General features: G+C 53.5%; 7 protein-coding genes and 1 non-coding gene across 8 annotated transcripts; 3 read left to right on the top strand and 5 right to left on the bottom strand.

Moving 5' to 3' along the window:
- Nucleotides 1-391: 391 nt before the first annotated feature.
- Nucleotides 392-1,505, bottom strand: EV422DRAFT_568669 (uncharacterized protein; the record flags this gene model as incomplete). Its single annotated transcript, XM_053072674.1, has 4 exons — nt 392-1,077; nt 1,153-1,225; nt 1,309-1,369; nt 1,441-1,505. 4 exons carry the CDS (start codon nt 1,503-1,505, stop codon nt 392-394), a joined length of 885 nt encoding a protein of 294 aa, XP_052924565.1.
- Nucleotides 1,506-2,130: 625 nt separating this feature from the next.
- EV422DRAFT_579329 (BPG-independent) lies at nt 2,131-4,171 on the top strand. The gene is made up of 4 exons (XM_053073314.1): nt 2,131-2,449; nt 2,530-3,141; nt 3,211-3,739; nt 3,813-4,171. The coding sequence occupies exons 1-4, from the start codon at nt 2,207-2,209 to the stop codon at nt 3,953-3,955; spliced, it is 1,527 nt and encodes a 508-aa protein (XP_052924564.1). The 5' UTR covers nt 2,131-2,206; the 3' UTR covers nt 3,956-4,171.
- Nucleotides 4,172-4,334: 163 nt separating this feature from the next.
- Nucleotides 4,335-6,323, bottom strand: EV422DRAFT_507333 (tubulin binding cofactor C-domain-containing protein; the record flags this gene model as incomplete). Its single annotated transcript, XM_053068651.1, has 7 exons — nt 4,335-4,501; nt 4,590-4,764; nt 4,829-4,945; nt 5,024-5,127; nt 5,319-5,434; nt 5,511-5,659; nt 5,736-6,323. 7 exons carry the CDS (start codon nt 6,321-6,323, stop codon nt 4,335-4,337), a joined length of 1,416 nt encoding a protein of 471 aa, XP_052924563.1.
- A 398-nt stretch (nt 6,324-6,721) lies between these two features.
- Nucleotides 6,722-9,367, bottom strand: EV422DRAFT_533997 (kinase-like domain-containing protein). The gene is made up of 11 exons (XM_053070641.1): nt 8,895-9,367; nt 8,550-8,682; nt 8,433-8,485; nt 8,164-8,356; nt 7,949-8,075; nt 7,803-7,874; nt 7,573-7,731; nt 7,381-7,490; nt 7,231-7,294; nt 7,078-7,165; nt 6,722-7,005 (listed from the first exon to the last, which is right to left on the bottom strand). Exons 1-11 carry the CDS (start codon nt 8,987-8,989, stop codon nt 6,888-6,890), a joined length of 1,212 nt encoding a protein of 403 aa, XP_052924562.1. The 5' UTR covers nt 8,990-9,367; the 3' UTR covers nt 6,722-6,887.
- Nucleotides 9,368-11,736: 2,369 nt separating this feature from the next.
- EV422DRAFT_103952 (ABC1 family-domain-containing protein) lies at nt 11,737-14,273 on the top strand. Its single transcript, XM_053064535.1, has 4 exons — nt 11,737-13,036; nt 13,105-13,218; nt 13,292-13,315; nt 13,388-14,273. Exons 1-4 carry the CDS (start codon nt 11,950-11,952, stop codon nt 14,164-14,166), a joined length of 2,004 nt encoding a protein of 667 aa, XP_052924561.1. The 5' UTR covers nt 11,737-11,949; the 3' UTR covers nt 14,167-14,273.
- On the bottom strand, nt 14,103-16,659 carry EV422DRAFT_533988 (uncharacterized protein). Its single transcript, XM_053070640.1, has 4 exons — nt 16,305-16,659; nt 16,072-16,230; nt 15,613-15,971; nt 14,103-15,550 (listed from the first exon to the last, which is right to left on the bottom strand). The coding sequence occupies exons 1-4, from the start codon at nt 16,384-16,386 to the stop codon at nt 14,471-14,473; spliced, it is 1,680 nt and encodes a 559-aa protein (XP_052924560.1). The 5' UTR covers nt 16,387-16,659; the 3' UTR covers nt 14,103-14,470.
- A 107-nt stretch (nt 16,660-16,766) lies between these two features.
- EV422DRAFT_t92 lies at nt 16,767-16,838 on the top strand. The gene has a single exon. It is a non-coding gene; the product is annotated as a tRNA-Trp (tRNA).
- Nucleotides 16,839-17,904: 1,066 nt separating this feature from the next.
- Nucleotides 17,905-18,758, bottom strand: EV422DRAFT_507329 (uncharacterized protein; the record flags this gene model as incomplete). Its single annotated transcript, XM_053068650.1, has 4 exons — nt 17,905-18,086; nt 18,215-18,284; nt 18,350-18,429; nt 18,476-18,758. 4 exons carry the CDS (start codon nt 18,756-18,758, stop codon nt 17,905-17,907), a joined length of 615 nt encoding a protein of 204 aa, XP_052924559.1.
- Nucleotides 18,759-20,697: the final 1,939 nt, after the last annotated feature.

The following is a 20,697-nucleotide window of genomic DNA, read 5'->3' as shown; positions in this document are numbered from 1 at the left end:
AAATTCTACTTGCTCGCACTTAATGAGACTTTGGAGTCCGTCCTCCTCTGCCGTTGGACATGGAGTCGATTTGTCTTGTCTTTGAATCCCTGCATACTTGCGGTGCCAATGAGTTGCCAATATTCCATCGCTCTCCCTTCTTTCTTTCAATCCTCTTCAATGCATACGTACGGGGAGATAGACCAAATGCTGCATCTCAAGGCGAGTTTTTCGTCAACTCACATCGAACATCTGCATTAGCTAAGGAGCGCTGTACACGTGTACTATGAATCTCTGCTTCTATTATTGCCTTGCTATCTATGTACTATTCTCGTTGGTATGCCTATGTACATCAAGGTCGCTAAGATTCAACTGGCTGTCGAGTCGTTGGTGGCCAGTGCCGCGACGGCCTCTATGAAAGCCGGACGATCGGAAGCCGTGGCTGCAGCGGCGCCGCCGCCGGGTCCTTTCCGTCCGAAGGCAGGAGATCCCCAGTCTGCGAAGCGGTTGCTAGGCTCTGGGCATAATTTGACGCCGTATTTTTCCCGGAATGCGTTTGGGCCCGTTTCAGGCATTCCAAGGAGAACAGGAGGAACAGGTATTGTAGAGGCGGGCCCAGCACGGACATTTGGCTCAGGGTGTAACCTACCTGGCCGGAAGCTCCGATCAAGTAGAGACAGGAAAACGTGCCGTCGGCGATCAATTGGCATATGGCTGGGAATCGGATGGCCCGCGCGGTTTTCTGGACTTGCCGACTGGATACGGACGTGGAGGAGGATTTTCCCAAGGCCCGTATCATCGCGTCGTAGTTGGCGCAGATGTTTACGGTGGCGACGCTTAGTGCGGTGTCGACTACCCCGACGAGGACGAACACGAGGACGATGGGAATTGAGTAGTGGAAAGGTACGGCCTGTGGGCCATGCGTCGTGCCGATGAGAAACGCTACCATCGACGTGCTGGCAAACAGCAAACAATGGCTGACGAGCGCACCGACGATAGCCTTGTCCCAATGCCGAGGTCTGTTAGTTGCGATCAGAATGAACTCGATCCGATTGCGCTGCACCACGGTGAGTGCAGTGCTTCCAAGGAACCAGAACACTATGAACGAGCGAACGTGTTCAATGAAAAGGGGCAGAAGCTTGGGAATGCAGAGCTTTACTGGTTGCTTCGTACCTTTGGTGATGTGCGCAAAGTTTGGATGGCCCCACAACTGATACCAGTCAATGCAGAACCAAAGCTCGATTACCTAGAATTATTATGAGCAGTCAGCAAATGGAAAGCGGGAAAATGCATTTACAGCAGTAAAGGCGCCATCCAGAAAGGCCTCACCTGCCCAACCAAGAGGGTGACGGGCGCCAGAACCATTATAATATTGTGCGACGTCCAGCCCCTAAACTCCAAGGGTTCAATGTCGTTGGCCTCGGGAGAGAAAGAGAGAAAGAAAAGTTTCGTGCCACTTACCTCCGTCGTCCATTCGAGACGGCCATGTATATGCCTGCAAAGGTCAGCAGCATGGCGATGATCATGATGGCAATATTGGCGGTTAATAAGTTGACACCTGTGCACGCCATCCCCACGGTCTCCCAGGTCCCGATGTATCCGTCGTACGTTAGAACGACGGTGCCATTTTCGAACTGAGTTCTTCGACAATGCGGATCGCGGTTTAGATTTGTCTGGGGGAACATTACGATGTTGTCCCTCGCTCTCGGACGTTGAGATGCTGCTTGCCGAAAGGGTGGAAAGCTTTGAGAAAGGTTGGCGTCTTAGAATTTTGTGCAGCGTTGCAGGATTGCAGGAATCATGCTACTTTATGGATGTTGTCGTGAGACTGGTACGGTTTGTCGGTAATAGGTGTCGCACATTGTACGATGAACCCTTTCCCACTCCGACTTCATGCTCCGAAAATAGAGCAGAACCGTCAGGCTCCGGACCGACAATGCAATCATAGTAGCTTACCGGGATACACATCCACTGGACCCAGTCCGTCGCCTGAGCGCAATGTCGTCCATGGGGAGCCAAATCAAGCTTAGGTTTTGCAATTCCGGGGGGGTGTTTGAACGAGAAGCAGAATGGGCGCGCGCTGTCGAAAGCCGTCAGACGGAAATCGATGAGATCAACGCCTTCAAAGTCCTTCACAAGCAACTTGGGCCTCCCAAGCCAACCTCATCCCATAACCACCAAACAGTTTACACCACACTTTCCACTGCACTTCCATTCAGCAGCGAGCATGACAGCACCCAAGGAAAAGGCCTGTCTCATCGTCATCGACGGTTGGGGCATCTCCGACCAAGAGGACCCCGCAGGCGATGCCATCAGGAACGCCCAGACCCCCGTCATGTCTGGCTTCGAGAAGAAGTACCCGTTCACGCAACTGGAGGCCCACGGGCACGCCGTCGGGCTACCCGAGGGTCTTATGGGGAACTCTGAAGTCGGTCACTTGAACATTGGCGCTGGACGGATTGTTTACCAGGTTTGTTTTTTGCTTGGGCGTTCAATGTGGCCATGTGCAGACAGAGTCTGTGCGGAACACTGACATCTTGTCGCTTTCAGGACATTGTGCGAATCGAGCTGGCTATCAAGCAAAAGAAGCTGAAAGACCAGCCGGCGTTGCAGGCTGCGCTCAAGCGTGCAAAAGAGGGCAACGGCCGTCTCCACCTCCTTGGTCTCGTCTCCGACGGCGGTGTGCACTCCCACATCGACCACCTTTTCGCTCTCCTCGAGATCGCAAAGGACTACGGCGTCCCCAAAACCTTCATCCACTTCTTCGGCGACGGCCGTGACGTGTCCCCGAAGTCTTCCGACAAGTACCTGAAGCAGTTGCTCGAATTCACCAAGAAGATCAACTACGGCTCCGTGGCGACCATCGTCGGGCGGTACTACGCTATGGACCGCGACAAGCGTTGGGAGCGGATAAAGATCGCGTACGATGGACTGGTTGAGGGGACCGGTGAAAAGTCGGACGATCCCGTCAAGACGATCGAGGAACGATATGCGAAGGATGAGACTGATGAGTTCTTGAAGCCGATCATCATTGGCGAGGAGGGTCGTATTAAGGATGACGATACGTTGATCTTCTTCAACTACAGGAGTGATCGTATGCGGGAGATCAACCAGGCTCTTGGCGTGGACACTCCTTTCGAGGCCAAGAAGCCCAAGAACATCGTGAGTGCCGTCTGATAGTTGAATCACATCTCGCGAATAAGTCACTCAAACCGCATTGATCCTCCCTAGGCCATCACAAGCATGACCCAGTTCAAAGCCGACTTCCCCTTCCCGGTCATCTTCCCGCCCCAAACAATGACCAACGTCCTTGGCGAATGGCTCGCCAAACAACAAGTCCCACAATGCCACATCGCCGAAACGGAGAAATACGCGCACGTTACCTTCTTCTTCAACGGCGGCACCGAGGCCCAGTACCCGCTCGAAGACCGCGTCATGATCCCCTCCCCCAAAGTCCCCACCTACGACAAACAGCCCGAGATGTCTGCCATCGAGGTTGCGCAGAAGGTCGCCGAGATTGTGGAGACTGACAAATACCCGTTTGTGATGTGCAACTTTGCACCCCCGGATATGGTTGGCCATACGGGTGTGTATGACGCTGCGATTAAGGGCGTGGAGGCGACGGACAAGGGGATTGGAATCATTTACGAGGCGTGCAAGCGCGCGGGGTATGTGTTGTTTGTGACGGCGGACCATGGGAATGCAGAGAAGATGTTTGGGGATGATGGGCATCCGCATACCGCCCATACTTGCAACAAGGGTAAGTCCCCGTCTCCGCTTTATCCTTGATCAACCCTCCGATACCAAACTTTTTCTCCGCTATCCTCGCACAGTCCCTTTCGTCATGACATCCGACAAATTCAAATTCATCCCGAACAAAATCGGCGCCCTCGCCGACGTCGCGCCTACCCTCCTCGACGTCATGGGGCTGCCCATCCCGGACGACATGACCGGATCCTCTGTGTTGCAGAAGTAGACGGAGAGATGGGAGTTTTGACTAGGAGTTTTTACTGATACGCAATTAACTCGTGTCTCTTGCCTCGGGTTTTATCATCATGTTTTGATTGCACTGCACGTTTTTCCCACTCCCCCTTGCATAGGTAGAGTTTGTAGAGATGTAGGACTTGAATGACAGGTGCTTTATCTTTTTTTCAAATCCGTCTTGAACGTGGGAGAGCGTCTCTCGGGATGGATCCGGTTCAGAATTGCATCTTATATGTATGGGTGCATAGCCGCTCAGCAGCGAATACAACCTTCGTGGTCCAGTGTTTATACGGAGAGCGGCGTTTGCTACCACGCCTCCCTGCATCACCATCCATCCGCCATCTTCCTATTCCCCCCACTAGAACCCCTCACTATTTCCCACTCCCGCCAAAGAAAACCCTCAACTCCTTTTTCGCCGCCTCCCTATTCCTCGAAAAGTACAACAAATCCATCGCGTCCCCCAACGGCGGCCGTGACGACTCCAAGATCAGCAACGCGTTGGTTTCCGTGCCTTCGAGTTCCGCTGCTATACACCTATCTGTCATGTTTTGTCGTTTCAAGAAATCAAAAATATGAGTCTAAAAAAGTAGGGTGGAGAATGGGAGCTTGCATTTAGTCATCGTTACCTTTTCCTTTAGCCATTTTGAGCAGCTGTCCATCCTCCAGGTGACTGAACAAGAGGTTGATATCAGGAGGTGTGTATTTCCGTTCGCGGATCCGCACGATGGTGACTTTTTGTTTCAGGCGACGAAGGATGTCGGCGGTCGTGGGGTCTGGGAGGAAGGATATGAATACCATGCTCTAAAAACAGGACGGAAGGGGTTAGTGCATGTGGGATAGGGGTGGGGAGGTTTTGTTGACTCACCCCCGCTTGATTCCGGGGAAGGTTTCCTAATGTGCAGGGTACGACATCGGTGTTGTCTAAAGAGACGTGGACGAGGGATTGGGCGGGGGGTGGGGGTGGGCGGTACTCTTCATTCGCCTGTGAACAATAGGGTATCATGGAGCTGGATGTCAGTGAAACCCCCCAAAAAAACGGGGCAGGCGGGAGGGTATTTACCAACGGCGAGTCTAGTGCCCAGTTCTTGCCCTTCGATGCTGTGAAATCGTAGACGTCGCTCCACTCGTTGAGGAGAGTGGGCAGGTTTGCGAGCGCGAACTGATCTTGCCGTGCCGGGGTTGGGTCGTGTGCGTTGATGTGGGTGGAAATCGGTTCGTAAATCGGGGTGGGGAGAATGATGAGGTGGAAGAGGACGAGAAAAGAGGATAGATACACTCGTCAATCATTCGCAGAGGCATACTCCACCGCTCGAAGGGAGCCAATAGACAGCCATCCGATCATGGTTGTCACATACCTCCCAGCTGCTTATACCCATACCGAAAACAACTAAACGCAATCAACTTCGAGTTCTCAATCACTGGCTGTGTCGCGGAGTACAACGATATCCGCAATTGTCTGCTGTCTGCCACCCTAAACAATCAAAAAGTAAACGGTCATCAAATCCCCATTCAATTCCTTCCGCTGATAACTCTCAATAAAATCATACCGGAACTGCCGACACGCAACAACAAAAACGCATTCTTCGCAGTCCCGGATGAACACACTCCCTTCACACGGCCCGATGACGATGAAACACCGCTTGCACGCGTCAACGGTGACCTGCGACGTGACATCGAATATGAATATATTGCTGTCCTGTCGTACACATGAAGGAGCGTCAGTGTGCCTTCGACGCAAGGGAAATGGGTGATGATGATGTGTGTGCCCGCACCTCACAATCCTCGATAGCAAACGGAAACCCGCTCGGGATGTCCCCAGGGACTTTGGCAACCACCTCGTTGTGTAGTTTGGAGAATGTGTAATCCGCGATGTTGTATTTCGGTCGTGGGGGTGATGCTGCTACCATCCCTCCCACCGCACCCGTGTTCTGCGGCCCTGGGCCGGTCTTGATGGGAGAGGCAGACCCTTTCCTTTGCAACTGCTTCGACAACCGTCGTGTAGGCGGCCGTGCCGTTTCTACCGGCGCCTGTGTCGCTGAAACTGGCGGGGCTACATCCGACACGACAGCAGACTCTCTCTCCTCTCCATTCCCTCCCCCATCCTTCCGTTTCCCCTTCTTCGCATTCTTCTGCTGCTTCCGCCTCTCCCTCTCCTCCCGCTTCTCCCGCTTCGCCTGTTCTTTCAGGAGCCGTTTCTCCCTCTTCGTGCCTGAACTCGTACTCGCCCTTGGTGTCGCGTCCTCTCCTGCTTGTGGTGCGGTTATGCTGTTCCGGTTGTCCTTGGTTGTGGTGCTCGACCGCGGCGTGAGGGAGGGGACGTGCAGGACGGTGGTAACTTTTGCGAGGAGTTTTTTGAACATTGTAGGTGGTATACCGGTGTGTGGACTAGGACTGAGCGCGGATATAGAACAATAAGGAATATGTGTGTTGGAAATGGTGGTTGGTCCAGATCATTTCCCCGGGAAAGGGATCTCGGTGATGGGAAAAAGGAAGCAATTCAATTGCTGCAAAACTTCCGGCGCAGCGACCTGCACGGCTGAGACTCCTTCGTACAGTGGGGATACTACGACGGCGGGTATGGTATCGGCGTCGGTGTTGGTATGTGAATGGGGTTTATGCAAGTGCCCGAGCGTGGGAAAACCGCCTGGAGCTGGGTTCTTTCCAGGTCTTCCAGAAACCTTCAAGCCTTCAACGCGCGCGAGACGCGTAGCCATGACACACAACGAGCCCTTCAAGCTTCACGCAGGCAACCAACGATTCCAGACGTATGGGCTTTTATTGCTCAAGGCACGACCACAAGACAAGAGTCAAGGCACGCGGTAAAGCGGGGCGCGAGGAACAAGGTAGTATACACAAGTTATCATAGTTATCATTATCAAGCAGGCGTGACTGCTACTTTTTTTTTTCTATCCTCTCTCTTTTCTTCAACCCCTCTGCTCCCGCATCCTCAACTCATCATCCAGATCCATCGCCTGGACATCTCCATAATCGTCCTCTTCCCTTGCGACGGCGCCTACCGCGTCTCGTGTCGGGCCGGGGAGGCTAATTCAAAAATCAAAATGATGTCAGTTCGTGTTCGTTGTTGGGGGATGGGGGAAGGATTGAAGGCCTTACCTTTCTTTGGGCTTAGGCAACGACCCGTTGACTTGGGATAGGGCGAGTTTTTGGGCTTTGAATTCCATGACCTCTTGTGCGATCAGTCCTAGGAGACGGAGTTCCGCGTTAGATTTTGCGCGAGCTGAAAACGACATGACGTTGTCCACATACTTTTCATCTCGTCAACCTTCTCGACGGCCTCAAACCCAAAGTCAAACTGTCTTTCATGGGATGGCTAAAAACAAGTGGCGAATGGGTGCACATTCGTCAGTCATCGTGCAATGTGACACATGCATTGGGCTAAATGTCGATTGCGCATACCTCATCAGTGATATCGTGATATGCCTCTAGGTATGGGTGGGCCAGCGCCTCTTCGACGGTGATACGTGCCGCGGGGTCGAAGGTGAGGAGCTTCTCCAACAGGTCCAGGGCTGCATAGACAAAGTATTCACATGAGTGTGAAGTTCGCAAATCCACACAATCCGCGGGTGCCAACAGGTTTTGGATTCGCACCAGCGGGACCAGCTCTCGGGTATAATTGAGCCCACGGGATCTTCTTCATCCGCGGCAGACTCCTGATGTAGAGCTGGGCGCGCTCGCTGCTGATGCGCTTCAGGGTCGCGTCGTCCGGCGTGCCAAGGATGCTGAGGATTTGGTTCAGTTGGTCGACGTCTGCGATGAAGGATGAGTATTGTCAGCATTGAACATTCCGGCAGAGAAGGGAAGGTAAGACAGGTGCTTACAATCCCGCCCTTTGAATAGTGGCTTGTTGCCGCACAGCTCCGCGAAGATGCATCCGACCGACCACATGTCAACTAAAGATCAGCGAAGGTGTCAGGATTTTCTACGGTGATCCTGTCAGAACAAACGAAGATAAAACGACTCTTACTAGCTTTCGTGTAGCTCTTGAACGAGAGCATGATTTCCGGAGCGCGGTACCATCGCGTGGCAACGTATTCCGTCATGAAACCGGTTTCCGAGTCGGACAGACCTCGAGCCAGGCCAAAATCACAGATCTACAAATAACCATAGTCGTCAGAAAATCGACGTCCCATTCCGTCGCCACACAACGCCCCTCCCAGGGAACGATAGTAATTTCCTCACCTTCAACTCGCAATCCGCATTCACAAGCAAGTTCCCCGGCTTCAAATCCCTATGCAACACATTCGCCGAATGGATGTATTTCAACCCACGGCAGATCTGGTAGATGAAGTACTGGAAGTGGCCGTCGGTCAAGGGTTGCTCTGATCGGATGATCTGGTGCAGATCGGCTTCCATGAGTTCCTGGACGAGGTAGCTGGAACATGTGTGGGTGACGATCAGCCTCCTCGTACGAGGGGGTAAGAATCTGCATATATGCAATGGGAACCTACACTTCTTGGAAAGTGTACGGGTCGGTCACGTCCATGTCCAACAATGAGATGATCTGTTGTACGAGGGGAAGTCCTTTAGCCTCCCGATGAACATGCTGCCATCAAAATCGAACGTACATTCTCATGTCCACTAAAGTGACGCAGAAGCTTGATCTCACGCAGGGCACGCTTGGCCAAGATCGACTTTTCGAAAACTTTCTGGACCTTCTTGATGGCAACCTCCTGGCCCGTTTCCAAAACCGTGGCGGCGCTGAAAGAGTAAAAACCGTTGTGAGACGAAACGAGGAGTACGCGAATGCCTCGCAGATACCCAAAGTGCCTCTCCCGTTCTATATGCCGCTAGTCGCGGTAGGCGAGAGCGTGTAGATGCATCTTTGGCAAACCACATCCAAACCCATCTGGTTCCATTCCGCGCGGGCGCTCCACATTGCCGGGCAACCCGCCACCATCAAGATTACTCACCACACAATCCCATAAGCACCCTGCCCAAGCTCACGACTGAGCTTGTACCTCCTTTCCAGAATGGGAGGCAGTCTGAGCTCCTGCTTAGTCGACATCGTGATGGTATTCGTTCAAATTGGGTGGCGTGCGTGTTCCAAAATCCGTGATGTGACTGGAAGCTTCGAAAGTGGGATTTCCGCGTCCGAAGTACAGCAAAGGCTTCAGTGAATTCTATCTGTGTTGCAGAGTCACTAGTTCTTAGTTCGTTCCACGTTTACGGATTGTTTGGTCGAAGGGAATTGAACGGGATTCTAACCTGGATGAGGTCGTTGGATAGGGTTTGTTTGAAGGGTATTCAAGCGGCGTTTGGGCGACGCTCATACCCAGCCCCCTTATATGCTAGAGAGCGAGTGTATGGCAGCGGCTCTCAAGGAAAGACTGAGCCAGGATGACTTGCGTGTGGAAGACCGACTCGGAGGATGGTGTTCTGAGCAGCGAGCACTGACCCCCCTGGAATCCGAGGGAGGCGAGAAAGCGATGATGACACGCAGAGGTGGCGCAGCCGCAGCACTCGCACACACAGCGTTTCTCCAACCAGGTATTGCATGGAGGAGGAGGGATGGGGCTCTGCAGGCTAATTCATCCGACTGGCAGGGTACTGGCGCTGAGGTCTTCGAGCATTCGCTTATGGATGGATCTCGGGACATTGCACATACATATGTTTCTCGAAGGCATGATTTGAAGTGTCCCTTCGGAAGACAACAAAAAATGACAGAAATGGAAGGGAGAAGTTCGACGCTACAAGATTTTCCTAAGTATATACGCCGTAAGGAAAGATAGGAAAGACTATGTATAGCAACCCGGAGGTACGCCCCAGAACCCTATGAACTTTTACGAGCGAAGAGCGATTTGTGCAGACTCGCCATCTTTCGCAGGCTATCTGGCTGCTTCCATACCCGAATAACTGTAGCTTCTCCAGACGATTTTGTCACCCAAGCAACCTTCGTGTTCGTACTTGCACAAGGATTTCATTCACCTCGATTGGGACGCTTCTACTGTGGAAGTTCGGCGGCTATCGACAGGTGACGCGCTGTCGAAGTTGCAAATCCATTCCGCAATTTCAACAGCTCCCTGGGACTAAAGTTGCAAGTGCTTACTACTGAACCCTTCCTACATTCATCTTTCATGTGGCGCCCACCGCACATACGCAAAACTCCCAATTCCTATAGCCTTTCTCGCTACGCCTTCTGCCGCCGACGCAATTCGGATAATGCACTTCAAGGTGTTCTCCTCTCAAGTTAATCTCTTGCCTTGCGACTAGCCGGCTTGAGTTCACCGGAGGCAAGGCTGGCTTGGGCTTCGGCAGATCTAGGAGCGCCATGCTCCACAAGCTGTTGACCTTCGTGTCGATATCCTCCATCTTGAAAATGAAATACTGCACCCGAGGCCCTTTGTCCAACCAGCAATTAGTAATCGCCTTGGTGAATTGTTGAAGTTCCGTTGAATTCTCGTTCTCTTTGACCAAGACTCGCCGCTTTGCGAGCCCCGTAGTGATGGTGTAGGTGACGATGCCCGGAGGGTTTCCAGATCCATCTTCGATAGCGATATTGTCCACCCAGCCAATGGCGCGCAGTGTCGATGGATTGCAGTCAGCTGGTTTTCAACTCACTGTCTCTCATATTCGCATGTCCGTTTGAGAGTAGCAGAGCGATTTCCACAAGTCCTCAGGCTTCCCAAACAAATCTCCCTTGAGATCGATTTCAGAGCTCACACCACCATGGCGCTTCCCACAAGATGGACGAGTAGCAGGTTATTTGGGGATCCGCTCGAAGAGTCACAGACCTTGGTGCATTCAGATAGTTCTTTTCTTGCAGGCACCGAGGCGGTGTGCTTTCATGAGGCCCAACAACTTGAGCAACTCACCTTTGGTCCATCGCCAGACGGAGCAGTCATCACCGCTATGTCTTCTCCCGGACGGCTTTTAGCAGGTTGATGGACACATTTCCAGGCCATCGTCTCGGGAAGAGAACTAACAGCTCACATCAGATGCCAAGAACAGTCGTCCGTATCGAATCCAAATTTGCAACTTTGGCGAACTCGGCCGTGGGGAACGTTGTACAAAACGAATACGAATCTGTCGAAATGGTGGCCGATCGTGAGTATTGACGTGAGTTCTGTACATCGCACAACGTTCCAAACATCTTCCGCCGGTCCCTCCTCTGGTGTGTCCGTTCGCCCCAACTCAAACTCCCTTATCCATTGAAAACGCTCGGGATGAGCGCGAAGCGTCTGAAACAACGTTTCCAATTACTTTGGCTGAACTATGCGGATCTTCGAGTATAGGTCTCGGAGAAAAGATGCGCCAACCTCTAGACGCCTGGAGCACCGAGTACCGGGCCTTTCTGTCAGCATACTTGAAGATTGTGAGATGAGCTCCAGTGGTAGGTGTGGGTCGGAGGAGTTTTCGCCTTCCTTCGGTTCCGCATGAGACTGCTGAGCTTCGTGCGCCTGTGTCCGTTCGTTCTCCATGCCCTGAGCGCCGCCGGGGCCGGCAGGAGTTCGATGTGCTGGACCCTCGCGGTTGCTCCGGGCTGCCTCCGGGCTCGCTCCTTCGGGGGTGTTGGTTTTTGCTTTATCCAACCTTCTCCACCAACTACCAAGAGGTGACTGGCCTGGGTTGGGTTTTGGAGACACTTTCGGCACGAACAAGAAGCTGTGCAAAGTCGGAAAGCAGGACCCTGCAGGAGCGGCCAACGGAGTACACTATGTAGCGGTAGTTTACCGTGCTTGACGGGTGGCTGGTAAGGATTCCTCGGGGTACGTGGGTGCTCAAGCTGTCGATGGGATTCGGAAGGGGGTTATAGTTGGGACAGGGCCAGAAGCGGAGATTCGTAGTTGCCACCTTTCCGGCGTGTCATGCAGCCCACTGCAGGCCTGCTTCTCTGCGTAATTCTCATATTCACACAGCACATATACAAAATAGTCGTCAAATACGGGTTTCCTATACAAGTTGGACGGCGCTCGCAGCGGACTCGTAGCATCTCTTCTTACCTGAGGTTGCGTCGCAGGTTCCAAGATGTCCACCAGACTCGCGTTGTCACAATGCCCTCGGTTTTTCCGGTTGCTGACGACGAGGAGTTGCAGACCAACGCCGTGCAGTATTAATATACCGCAGTCCGCCGTCGGGGATGTTCGGTGCTTGTGGGTGTCCTCACGAACCCGAAGTTACTCCAGCACCGCGAAAGGTTTCGGTGTCCCGTCGACCCGCCTGCACACCTCAGCTACTTCATCACAACGACTCTCCCCAGCAGAATGGTGGCGGCGGCGAGGCAGCAACCCTCCAGCTCACGGAACCGTAGTCCGACCACGTCGCCGAGGAGCAACCGCATTCATCACCCTCTTCGGGTTTCTCGGCGGAACCGTTCTCGGTTTCTACCTGTACGACCGCGAAGGTTTCAACCACAACGTTCTTGCCCTCGTTCGGAGTTCGCGCGCGTTGAAGACGGGTTTCTTGATGGGAGTGGATTACAAGTGGTCGCTGAGAGATGACGAGGCAAAAATAGGGAAGGAGGAGTATGAGCGGCGGAAGAGTGCGTGCCATCAGAGGTCGGCGGATCGGATGCTGGAACTGTGTAAGGACAACCAGGGCATTTACATCAAGTTGGGACAACACATTGCGGCGATGGTGTTCCTTCTGCCCCTCGAATACACCGAGACGATGCGACCTCTCCAAGACCGCTGCCCAATGACACCCTTCGCGGATGTCGAAGCCCTTTTCAAAAGCGATTTAGGCTGCTCGATATCCGACATGTTCTCCGAATTCAACCCGCAACCACTCGGAGTCGCCTCGCTCGCTCAGGTTCACCGCGCCCGCCTGCTCACGGGACAAGAAGTCGCCGTCAAAGTGCAGCACCCGTATCTCGATGAATACACGCCAGTCGACATTGCGACGACATGTTTCATTGTGCGCCTAGCGAAGAAGGTGTTCCCCCAGTTCGATTTTGATTGGCTGGCGGAGGAGATGCAGGAGAGTTTGCCCCAGGAACTGGATTTTGTGAATGAGGCGGCGAATGCGCAGAAGGCCAAGGCGCTGTTTGCGGATCAATCTGTATTGCATATTCCGGAGGTGTATTGGTCGGCGCGTCGGTTGCTGGTGATGGAATGTAAGCACAAAATGGCGACTGCTGTTGCTGGAGTTCCTGGACTCTGAGCTAATGATTGGAATATGCAGTCTGCGCGGGAGGAAAGATCGATGATGTAGAGTACTACCGAAAGCACAACCTGAGTGTGATGGAGGTCTCCGCGGAATTGTCGAAAATCTACTCGCAGATGATGTTCCTCCATGGTACGTAGTGGGGTGTCAGGTGTTTGCACAAAAGAAATAAGAGGGTCTCACTGTAATGTCGTTTCTTGCATAGGTTTTGTACATTGTGATCCTCATCGTAAGTACCTTCGATGTTCGATTACGTTCCTCCTTCCACATATCCACTCATCGCCCATCCTCTTCCTCCCAGCCGGTAACATCTTCGTTCGCCCCCGTCCCCGCCCTCTCCTGTCCTACATCCCCATCCTCCGCTGGTTCCTCAGCAACCCGCACAACTTCGAAATCATCCTCCTCGACCACGGCCTCTATCGTCAACTCTCCAACGCCTTCCGCCTCGACTACGCCCACCTCTGGGCCTCCATCCTCGCCGGAAACGAACCCGACATCCTCCTATATTCCTACAAGTTGTTCAGCTACGGTAAATACGGCAGCGCATCACCGGCAAAAGCAAGCGATGGGATAGAATACCACCGCCTTTTTGCGTCGATGCTAACCGGCCGCAGCTGGGACGTGATCTCCGACCACGAAACGGGCCTCGCGCAAAAACGCACCACCCACGAATTCGAAGTCATCAAAGCAAAAGCATCCACCGGTAGATTCTTCCTCGCCATCGCCGACATCCTCGCCAAACTGCCGCGCGAACTCCTCTTGCTGCTCAAATCCAACGACCTCCTCCGCGCCGTCGACGAGAAACTCGGCGTCGCTGACGCCGGCGCGGAGGGTGGGATGGACCACATGCTCCGCACGGTGGCCACGATGGGATGGTACTGCGCGCTGGCGATCAAGCGCGAGACGACGAGGCAGATGGTGGCGCAGAGGGCGGAGATGGGGATTGTGAGGCCGGTGTGGACCGAGGAGGCGTATTGGAGGAGTGTGGTGGGGTATTGGAGGGTGGGGATTAGGGTGTGGGCGTTGGAGGCCTGGTTGTGGGGGAGGAGGGTTTTCAGGCGGTTGAGTGCTGCTGGGTGAGGCACATTTCTCCGACGAGCGCCTGCCCAGAGTCGCACGCTGATCTTGCGTAATCCTTGCTTGGTTCTCGGCGAAAATTTCTCCGCGCTGGAGATCCCAGTCGATTGCAAAGCTTTTCCCCTCAAGTTATGTATTCGACTCCACATATCTCTAACTACCTCATCCTGTATGCATCTGTAACATTCATTGTGGGAATAGAAGACATTACTGTAGAATGCACTTTTCAAGCTTTGTAGGTTCATGTTCCATTCATGCCAGTTACCAAAATCTATACGTAGTCAAATACATGATCACCAACATTCCTCTACCTATTCTTCCGCCCACCACCATCGTCCCCAATCTCCTGCTCCTCCAACATACTAAACCCTACATCCCTCTCCTCCCTCTCCAGCAGCCCATGATTAGCAAAGCTAAACCTCACATCCACAACCTCCGGCTCCAAATTGATCGACAAACTGGGTATCGCAACCACATAACTCCTATCGCCATCGTCCTGCTCAAGTGCGATACACGGGATCGTCTCCTGCAACGATTCCGGGACTTTTTTCTGGTAATGCATGATAGATCGCTGTACATGTTCGCTGTGGTCAGCGCCGCGGTGCGGGGGGATGCGCATGCGGTTTATAACGGATTTCATGTCGGCTGTTGTGAGTGCGCGGACAACGAAGCGGAGGTCGCGCGGGGGTACGCCGTAAAAGGTTGTGTCGGCGGGGGCGTGTGGGGAGGGTTGGAGGGCGATGAGGAAGCGGGCGTCCCAGAGGGCTGTGTCGCCGAGTTTGAGGACGATGGCGGTGTTGCGTTGTTCTTGGGATTGCATGCGGGCGCGGCCGACGAGCCAGATGTAGGCGCCGGTGGCGTTGGCGCGCGGGCGGCAGAGTTGGACGTGGCCGACGGATGTGTCGCGGTCAGGCCTGCTCCGATTGAAATGGGACAGAATGTCGAGGGGGATGGATGTGGGTTGCGTCCAGGTGCGGTTGTCGCCGGCGCGGGCGCACCATTGGATGACGCGGGAGAGGACGCGGAGGGCGATGTGGGGTTGTTTTATCCAGGGCGGGCCGAAGGATCCGGCTTTGGGACGGACTTGCAGGAAGCAGGTACCGGAGGGTGGGTCGAACAGGGTATACTCGTCCAGGATTGGGCGGACCTTCTTCTGGTAGGCCTCACGATGTTGATTCATGAGGGCCATAAAATGCGCAAATGCGTCCTTATCGAACGTGTTCGGCGCGGAATCCGCCGGTGAGGCATCTGGTCGATCCCCATCTGCATGCACTAGTTTCCGGAGATAAAGCGATAGCCATACGTCTTCTGATATGAAGAGCAGATCATTTGTCGGTCCGTTATGTATAGGTGCTCCAAAATGCGTGCACGTTTCTACCAGCCGGTTCTACAAGTATCGCTTCAGCATGACCGTCGCCCATTGTTCAGCTTCGTGTGCCCCGCACCCACCTCATCGAAACATAGTAGCGGTCGCAGCAGCTGCACCTTCTTTGCAGCCGGCACGAACGTATTCGGCACCTCCGAGCACAGCATCTTCATCCCACTCAACCCTTCAATCCCAGATCCCGCCGACATCCGTTTCAACCCTATGCGTATTTGATCATCCAGCGAGTGACCAAAGATCAGAGCTGGGATCCCGCGGTGCCTGCATGCCTTTGCTAGTAGCGTGTGACGCCTCGCCCGTGCGGCATCTCCCTTTTTCGAATCTTTCAGTTGGTCTGGGTTGTGGATAGGTGGATCTTTTCTGTCCCCTAGTAAACCTGTTTCGTACTCAGTCCAGTCCGCTGTGAGTATCTCGTGCCGTACTCCTTTGAACAGCGTATCGGTGAGGCAGCGATTTTACGGAACACGAAGCGAAGGTGTTCTTTCATTCAGTCATCAAGCTGGATACATTTCCCAAATCCATACCTAGAGCAGTTACGGTCTTATGCAACCTCTGCGCTTCCTCTCTACTCCCTGGCTTGAGTCGGTGGTCAACAGTGAATGCCGTCACACGTTCTGGCCCGACCGCCTCGCGCAACAAGAGTAGGGCCGCCATGCTCTTCGCATCTCCAGTGACGCCCACTCCTAGAAAGTCATCGTAGTCAGCCAAAAGTGCATGAGAGTTTCAACCGAACTTTCGAAAGGGTGTGGCTCCTCACCGAAGCGTTGGTCCGTCGGCGTTTTCAATTTGCGCAGAACGGCTTTGAATTCGGCCAGGCCGACTGGTCCTTTCCGGCCCATGCTGGACTGCTTTCAGCTCGATCTTTGGTGTTGGCCCTGAAGATCCCTTTCTTCGCCCTCGTCCGTGCGTTTGAAGCTGGTCATGACTTTCGAAGTTCCGAGTTTGGGAGTATTTACGGTGCATTGCGCGCTGATGTTCGCGCCTCACCTCTCTCTGGTGTGCTCAATTCCATGCTCAATTCCTCGGACAATTCCATCCTCAAATTCCTACAATCACCACTGCACATGACTAAATCTCCCTCAGAAACAAGAACGATGGCCACTCCAGATGCCTTCACAATGAGTGAATTGCCCTCAGAAACAAGAACGACCTGAACTTCAGATGCCCCTCTCCATTCCGCCGATAATATAAGCGACAGCCACTCGGAAGTAAGAAAAAGGATCTCATGGCGCAACGGTAGCGCGTCCGACTCCAGATCGGAAGGTTGCGAGTTCGAATCTCGTTGGGATCATCTTTTTCGCCAAGATTCGTTTGATTTTTCGGGAGTTTCGCCCTGATGAAATCACTTCGAACGTCCAGGATGGTCAAAGAACAGATTTTCTTTTGCCGAATTTCACCATTTTCGAGGCCTTTGCTTTATTGCGCCATGAGATCCTTCTTATTTCTGAGTGGGATTCACTCATTGTGAGTAATGATTGGCGGAATTGAGAGGGGCATCTGGAGTTCAGGTCGTTCTTGTTTCTGAGCTGGATTCACTCATATTCAGCGGTGATTGTATGTAATATTACCAGGTATCATTGCCAATGGCTAGAATTGTCTACTCTATTCATCTGGAAGAAGTCTAAGTCTGAAACCCAGTACGTCCATCCCAGCGCTTGAACAGCAACCGCGCAGAGTCACCGGTCGCTGTTGCCGGTAACACCTCTCCGCCATCGTCAACCCATACGGTCATCATGAGCTAATCTCCGTTTGGATCCAAGCTAACCGTATTCAGATCAAGCGCCAACCCCGGCACAGTTGTCTTTCCACTGACGGACCATGTCCTGCGAGGCGATATCGCTATCGACGTCACCGTACCCTAGGCTTCCTGGGGTGTAGATGTATGCCGTCTTCTTGTCCACAGTTGCCCACTGATACATACAGTACCTGGCACGGGCTTTCCCTGCTCCTTTTTCTTCCCTTTGGACCGGTCCGAAGCCAGGAGCCGGCTCGGGGGGCTTATCCTGAGTCACGTAAGCCAACCAGACTGACTCCTGATGACGCAACGCGCGCGCTGTCCCTACTTGCTACCCCATATCAACAAGGGTACTATATCACAGCCTGGTCCAGGTTGTGTCGACAGGTGCAAGGGTGGACAGCGATGCGGTGCAGGTGTCAAGGTCATCGGTGTGAAGAGTGGTAGAAAGGGTGGGCCAGGTTGAGGGGTCCAGGTTGCCGGGGCCCGGATCAGATGGGTGGCATCTGCGTTTTTTTTTGTGCTGGGAGCTGGTGGCTATCCTTGGCGTCGGGGCTGAATCCGCGGTTCTTGGAGTTTTGGTCGTCAGTGCAATGGAGTCGTTCAGTTCTCCAAACGTCATTCACGAGCCTTTTCCGCTGAAAAAGAGGTAGTGTTCAAACACACGGTACCGTACAGTGTCCCCAGGTCTTCGGACTACCGGCATTCCCATAGCGGCATCCCCTTGTAAAGGAGTTGCTTCTGTTGTAGCTTCTTCTGTTGCCCCGGTCGCGGTTCCCTTGCTCGAGGTCGCCCACTTCGGTCCTTGCCACCTTCATCAGATAGGGAATCAGGTCCCCAGAAAGATGTTGACATTGGGGTAATTGTTGCACCTTGACATTGTGGGGGTAAGTTGACTGCGCGAAACACGGTAAACTACAGCAGGAGCTTACCTTCTAGAATCATTCGCAAGACCAACTGGGAGTAAGTCTTGTGAAGCCAGAAGGCATCATGCAATACAGCCTACGGATCTATTTCAATTGTTAGTGACAGACATAGAAAAAGGTTCATACAGTACTTCCTTTTACCTCGCGGTCTCTCTCCCCAAAGAATGTGAGACGGAACTCAGTCGCCAGTTTGTCACCACCGGATCCGGAGAGGGGTGCCCCTTCTTCGTCATTGTCGCATGAGGCACAAGTAGCCGCCGGACCCACTCAATCCTTCGTCTCCCTCAACCGCTTCGGTGTAGAGCTGGTCAAGCGGCCAATTCAGCGTCTGCTTTTTGGCCGGCGGTAACGACCAGCCATCATCCCAATGCAGCTCCTCAATTTCCTCAACGTCATGGTCGTCGTCGTTGCCCTCGTCGGCGCCGTCCTCTTTGGTGATGGAGCCGCGCTCGCCGGCGCAACCCTCGCGACTGTACGTACCCAAGGTCATCTTGGACTTTGACGGCGTCTCCGTGTTGGCCTTCGGCCACAGGGGGGTCCTGCAGGACATCGTCTTGGCCTTGAGCGATCTCCCTGTGAGTCGAACACATGAAAGAAATGAATGAGTCTGGTGCGAAGCCTCGACGATCGAACCTAACGAAAGCCTACGGAGGGTAAGAACATGGAGGAGGAGGATATACGTACACAGGAGGAGTCGCGGAGTGGCTTGGACTTCGTTTGTGGTTTGTTGATTGCCGGTTGATATGTAGGTTGGCTATTGCGGGTGTTTCTGTGTATATTCCCCGGTGTACCTTCCCTGTACATTCCCTGTCGCCTTTCTTTTTGCGACAGCTTTTTGCCAAGATTTGCTGAGCGAATCTCTTAGCGAAGAGAGAACACAACAAAGGCCCGAGCGAGAACACAACAAAGGCCCTCTTCCGCCCAGAGGGGTTTCATATCCGCAAGTGTGGACTATATGAGAAGAGGAAGAACACGGACGAACGAACAAAGTGAGTGAGTGTCCATGAAGGGAGTTTTGGGTGTCAATGAGGGGAGGTTGGTTGACAGACCGCGTGCGAAGCGATGCATGGCTGGTTGGGAAAAGACTTACCCTTTTAGCGGGTTTCGAGGCACGGAGTTCGTACGGCTATTGAGCTGCCTTGGCACTCGGTGGTTGAGGGTCGCAAGCTCCTTCACGTCCGTGCCCCAGACCTTTGACATATCCACATCGAGGAGGTCTGGCCCACGTAGTTGGTCATGGCGGTGTTCGTTACGGGGCCATGATCGAGGACACGTTTGACGGTATCCAAACCTGCGGTGAGACAATAGCGATAGGTTTAGCAATGGAAGTGAACTCGCGATAGTGAGTGAACTCAAGCACTTACCCTGCGCTTTCAATGTTGCGCGAGCGACACCGTTTCGGTTCGAATACAGTGTTGTAGCTCCTGGGTCCAAGTTCGTATGTTTGACAACATCCTTGAAGCGATGGTTCATGCCGCCGGCGGTTGCGTGGCTGTTGTCATCCCAAGACCCATCAGGGTTGATGCTGGCGAGGATCGGTAGGTATCGAGCAGAAGGCTTTAGGGAATAATCACCGTCTGCGAGAGCTTGTCTCCAGGGTTTATTCAGCAAATCTCTCTCTGCGAAGAGAGCCAACAACAAAGATCCGAGCGACGTTGGTATTTCTTCGTTGATAGGCTCCGGTGGAGGTGACTGTAAGAATCGGAACGTAAACGAAGTGGATGGCAGACAAGACGCAAGCAGAGGAAGGATGATTTCGCATAGGATTTGGCAACAGCTTGCGCTCCTAGGCCGCCGACCTTTCGGTCCTTGAATACATATCCATCAATGGCGAAGGTGTCTGCGGCACGCCGAACCTAGTCGTGGCAATGTAGATCCGAAGAGTCGCGCTAACGTCCGTCGGCGCAGTTGGCCGACGGCGGATCTTGTATAGCACTCGGATTGTCGATAGTGATCGCCTTCATGAAAGTGAGATTGATGTAACCGCCCACATAGGTCTTTGTCTCACTCGCGGAGGTCACGGTGGAGGCGGTATTTTGGTCTCGGAAGCGTCATGAGCGTCACTCGGCGGAGGTCGCGGAGACCACGGTGGAGGCGGTATTGTCATTGGTCTCGGAAGTGCCATGAGCGTCAGCAGGATTCTCACGCGCGGAGAGGGTGATGCTCGGGACCACATTCACGGGGTGATTGTTGGCCGCGTCCGGGACAATATTCACGGGGCTGGTCACTGTGACTGGTCGCAACGAGACCATTCCACAGGGCAAGCCACCAAGGGCACGAGATAATGACTTGTCGGTAAGGAGCACCTCGCTGATGGTTGGCACTTTTTTGCCGTCTCTCTTGAAGGTCTTTGCTTGAGGATCAGGACGCGGGTCTTTGCTTGAGGATCAGACAGCAAGGCAACAGATGACGGCCTGGCACCGGTGTTGTGTAGGAGAGCTTGGATGACCGCTGTTCTCAGTGCACTTCTTCGATGGGCTAGGCATGGA

The sequence above is a fragment of the Fimicolochytrium jonesii genome (genome assembly GCF_025526975.1).
Source record: "Fimicolochytrium jonesii strain JEL569 chromosome Unknown EV422scaffold_16, whole genome shotgun sequence".
In the NCBI taxonomy this organism is placed as follows: domain Eukaryota; kingdom Fungi; phylum Chytridiomycota; class Chytridiomycetes; order Spizellomycetales; family Powellomycetaceae; genus Fimicolochytrium; species Fimicolochytrium jonesii.
The sequence above is the reverse complement of the archived record's forward strand: the minus strand, read 5'-3'. Positions and strand labels throughout refer to the sequence as shown.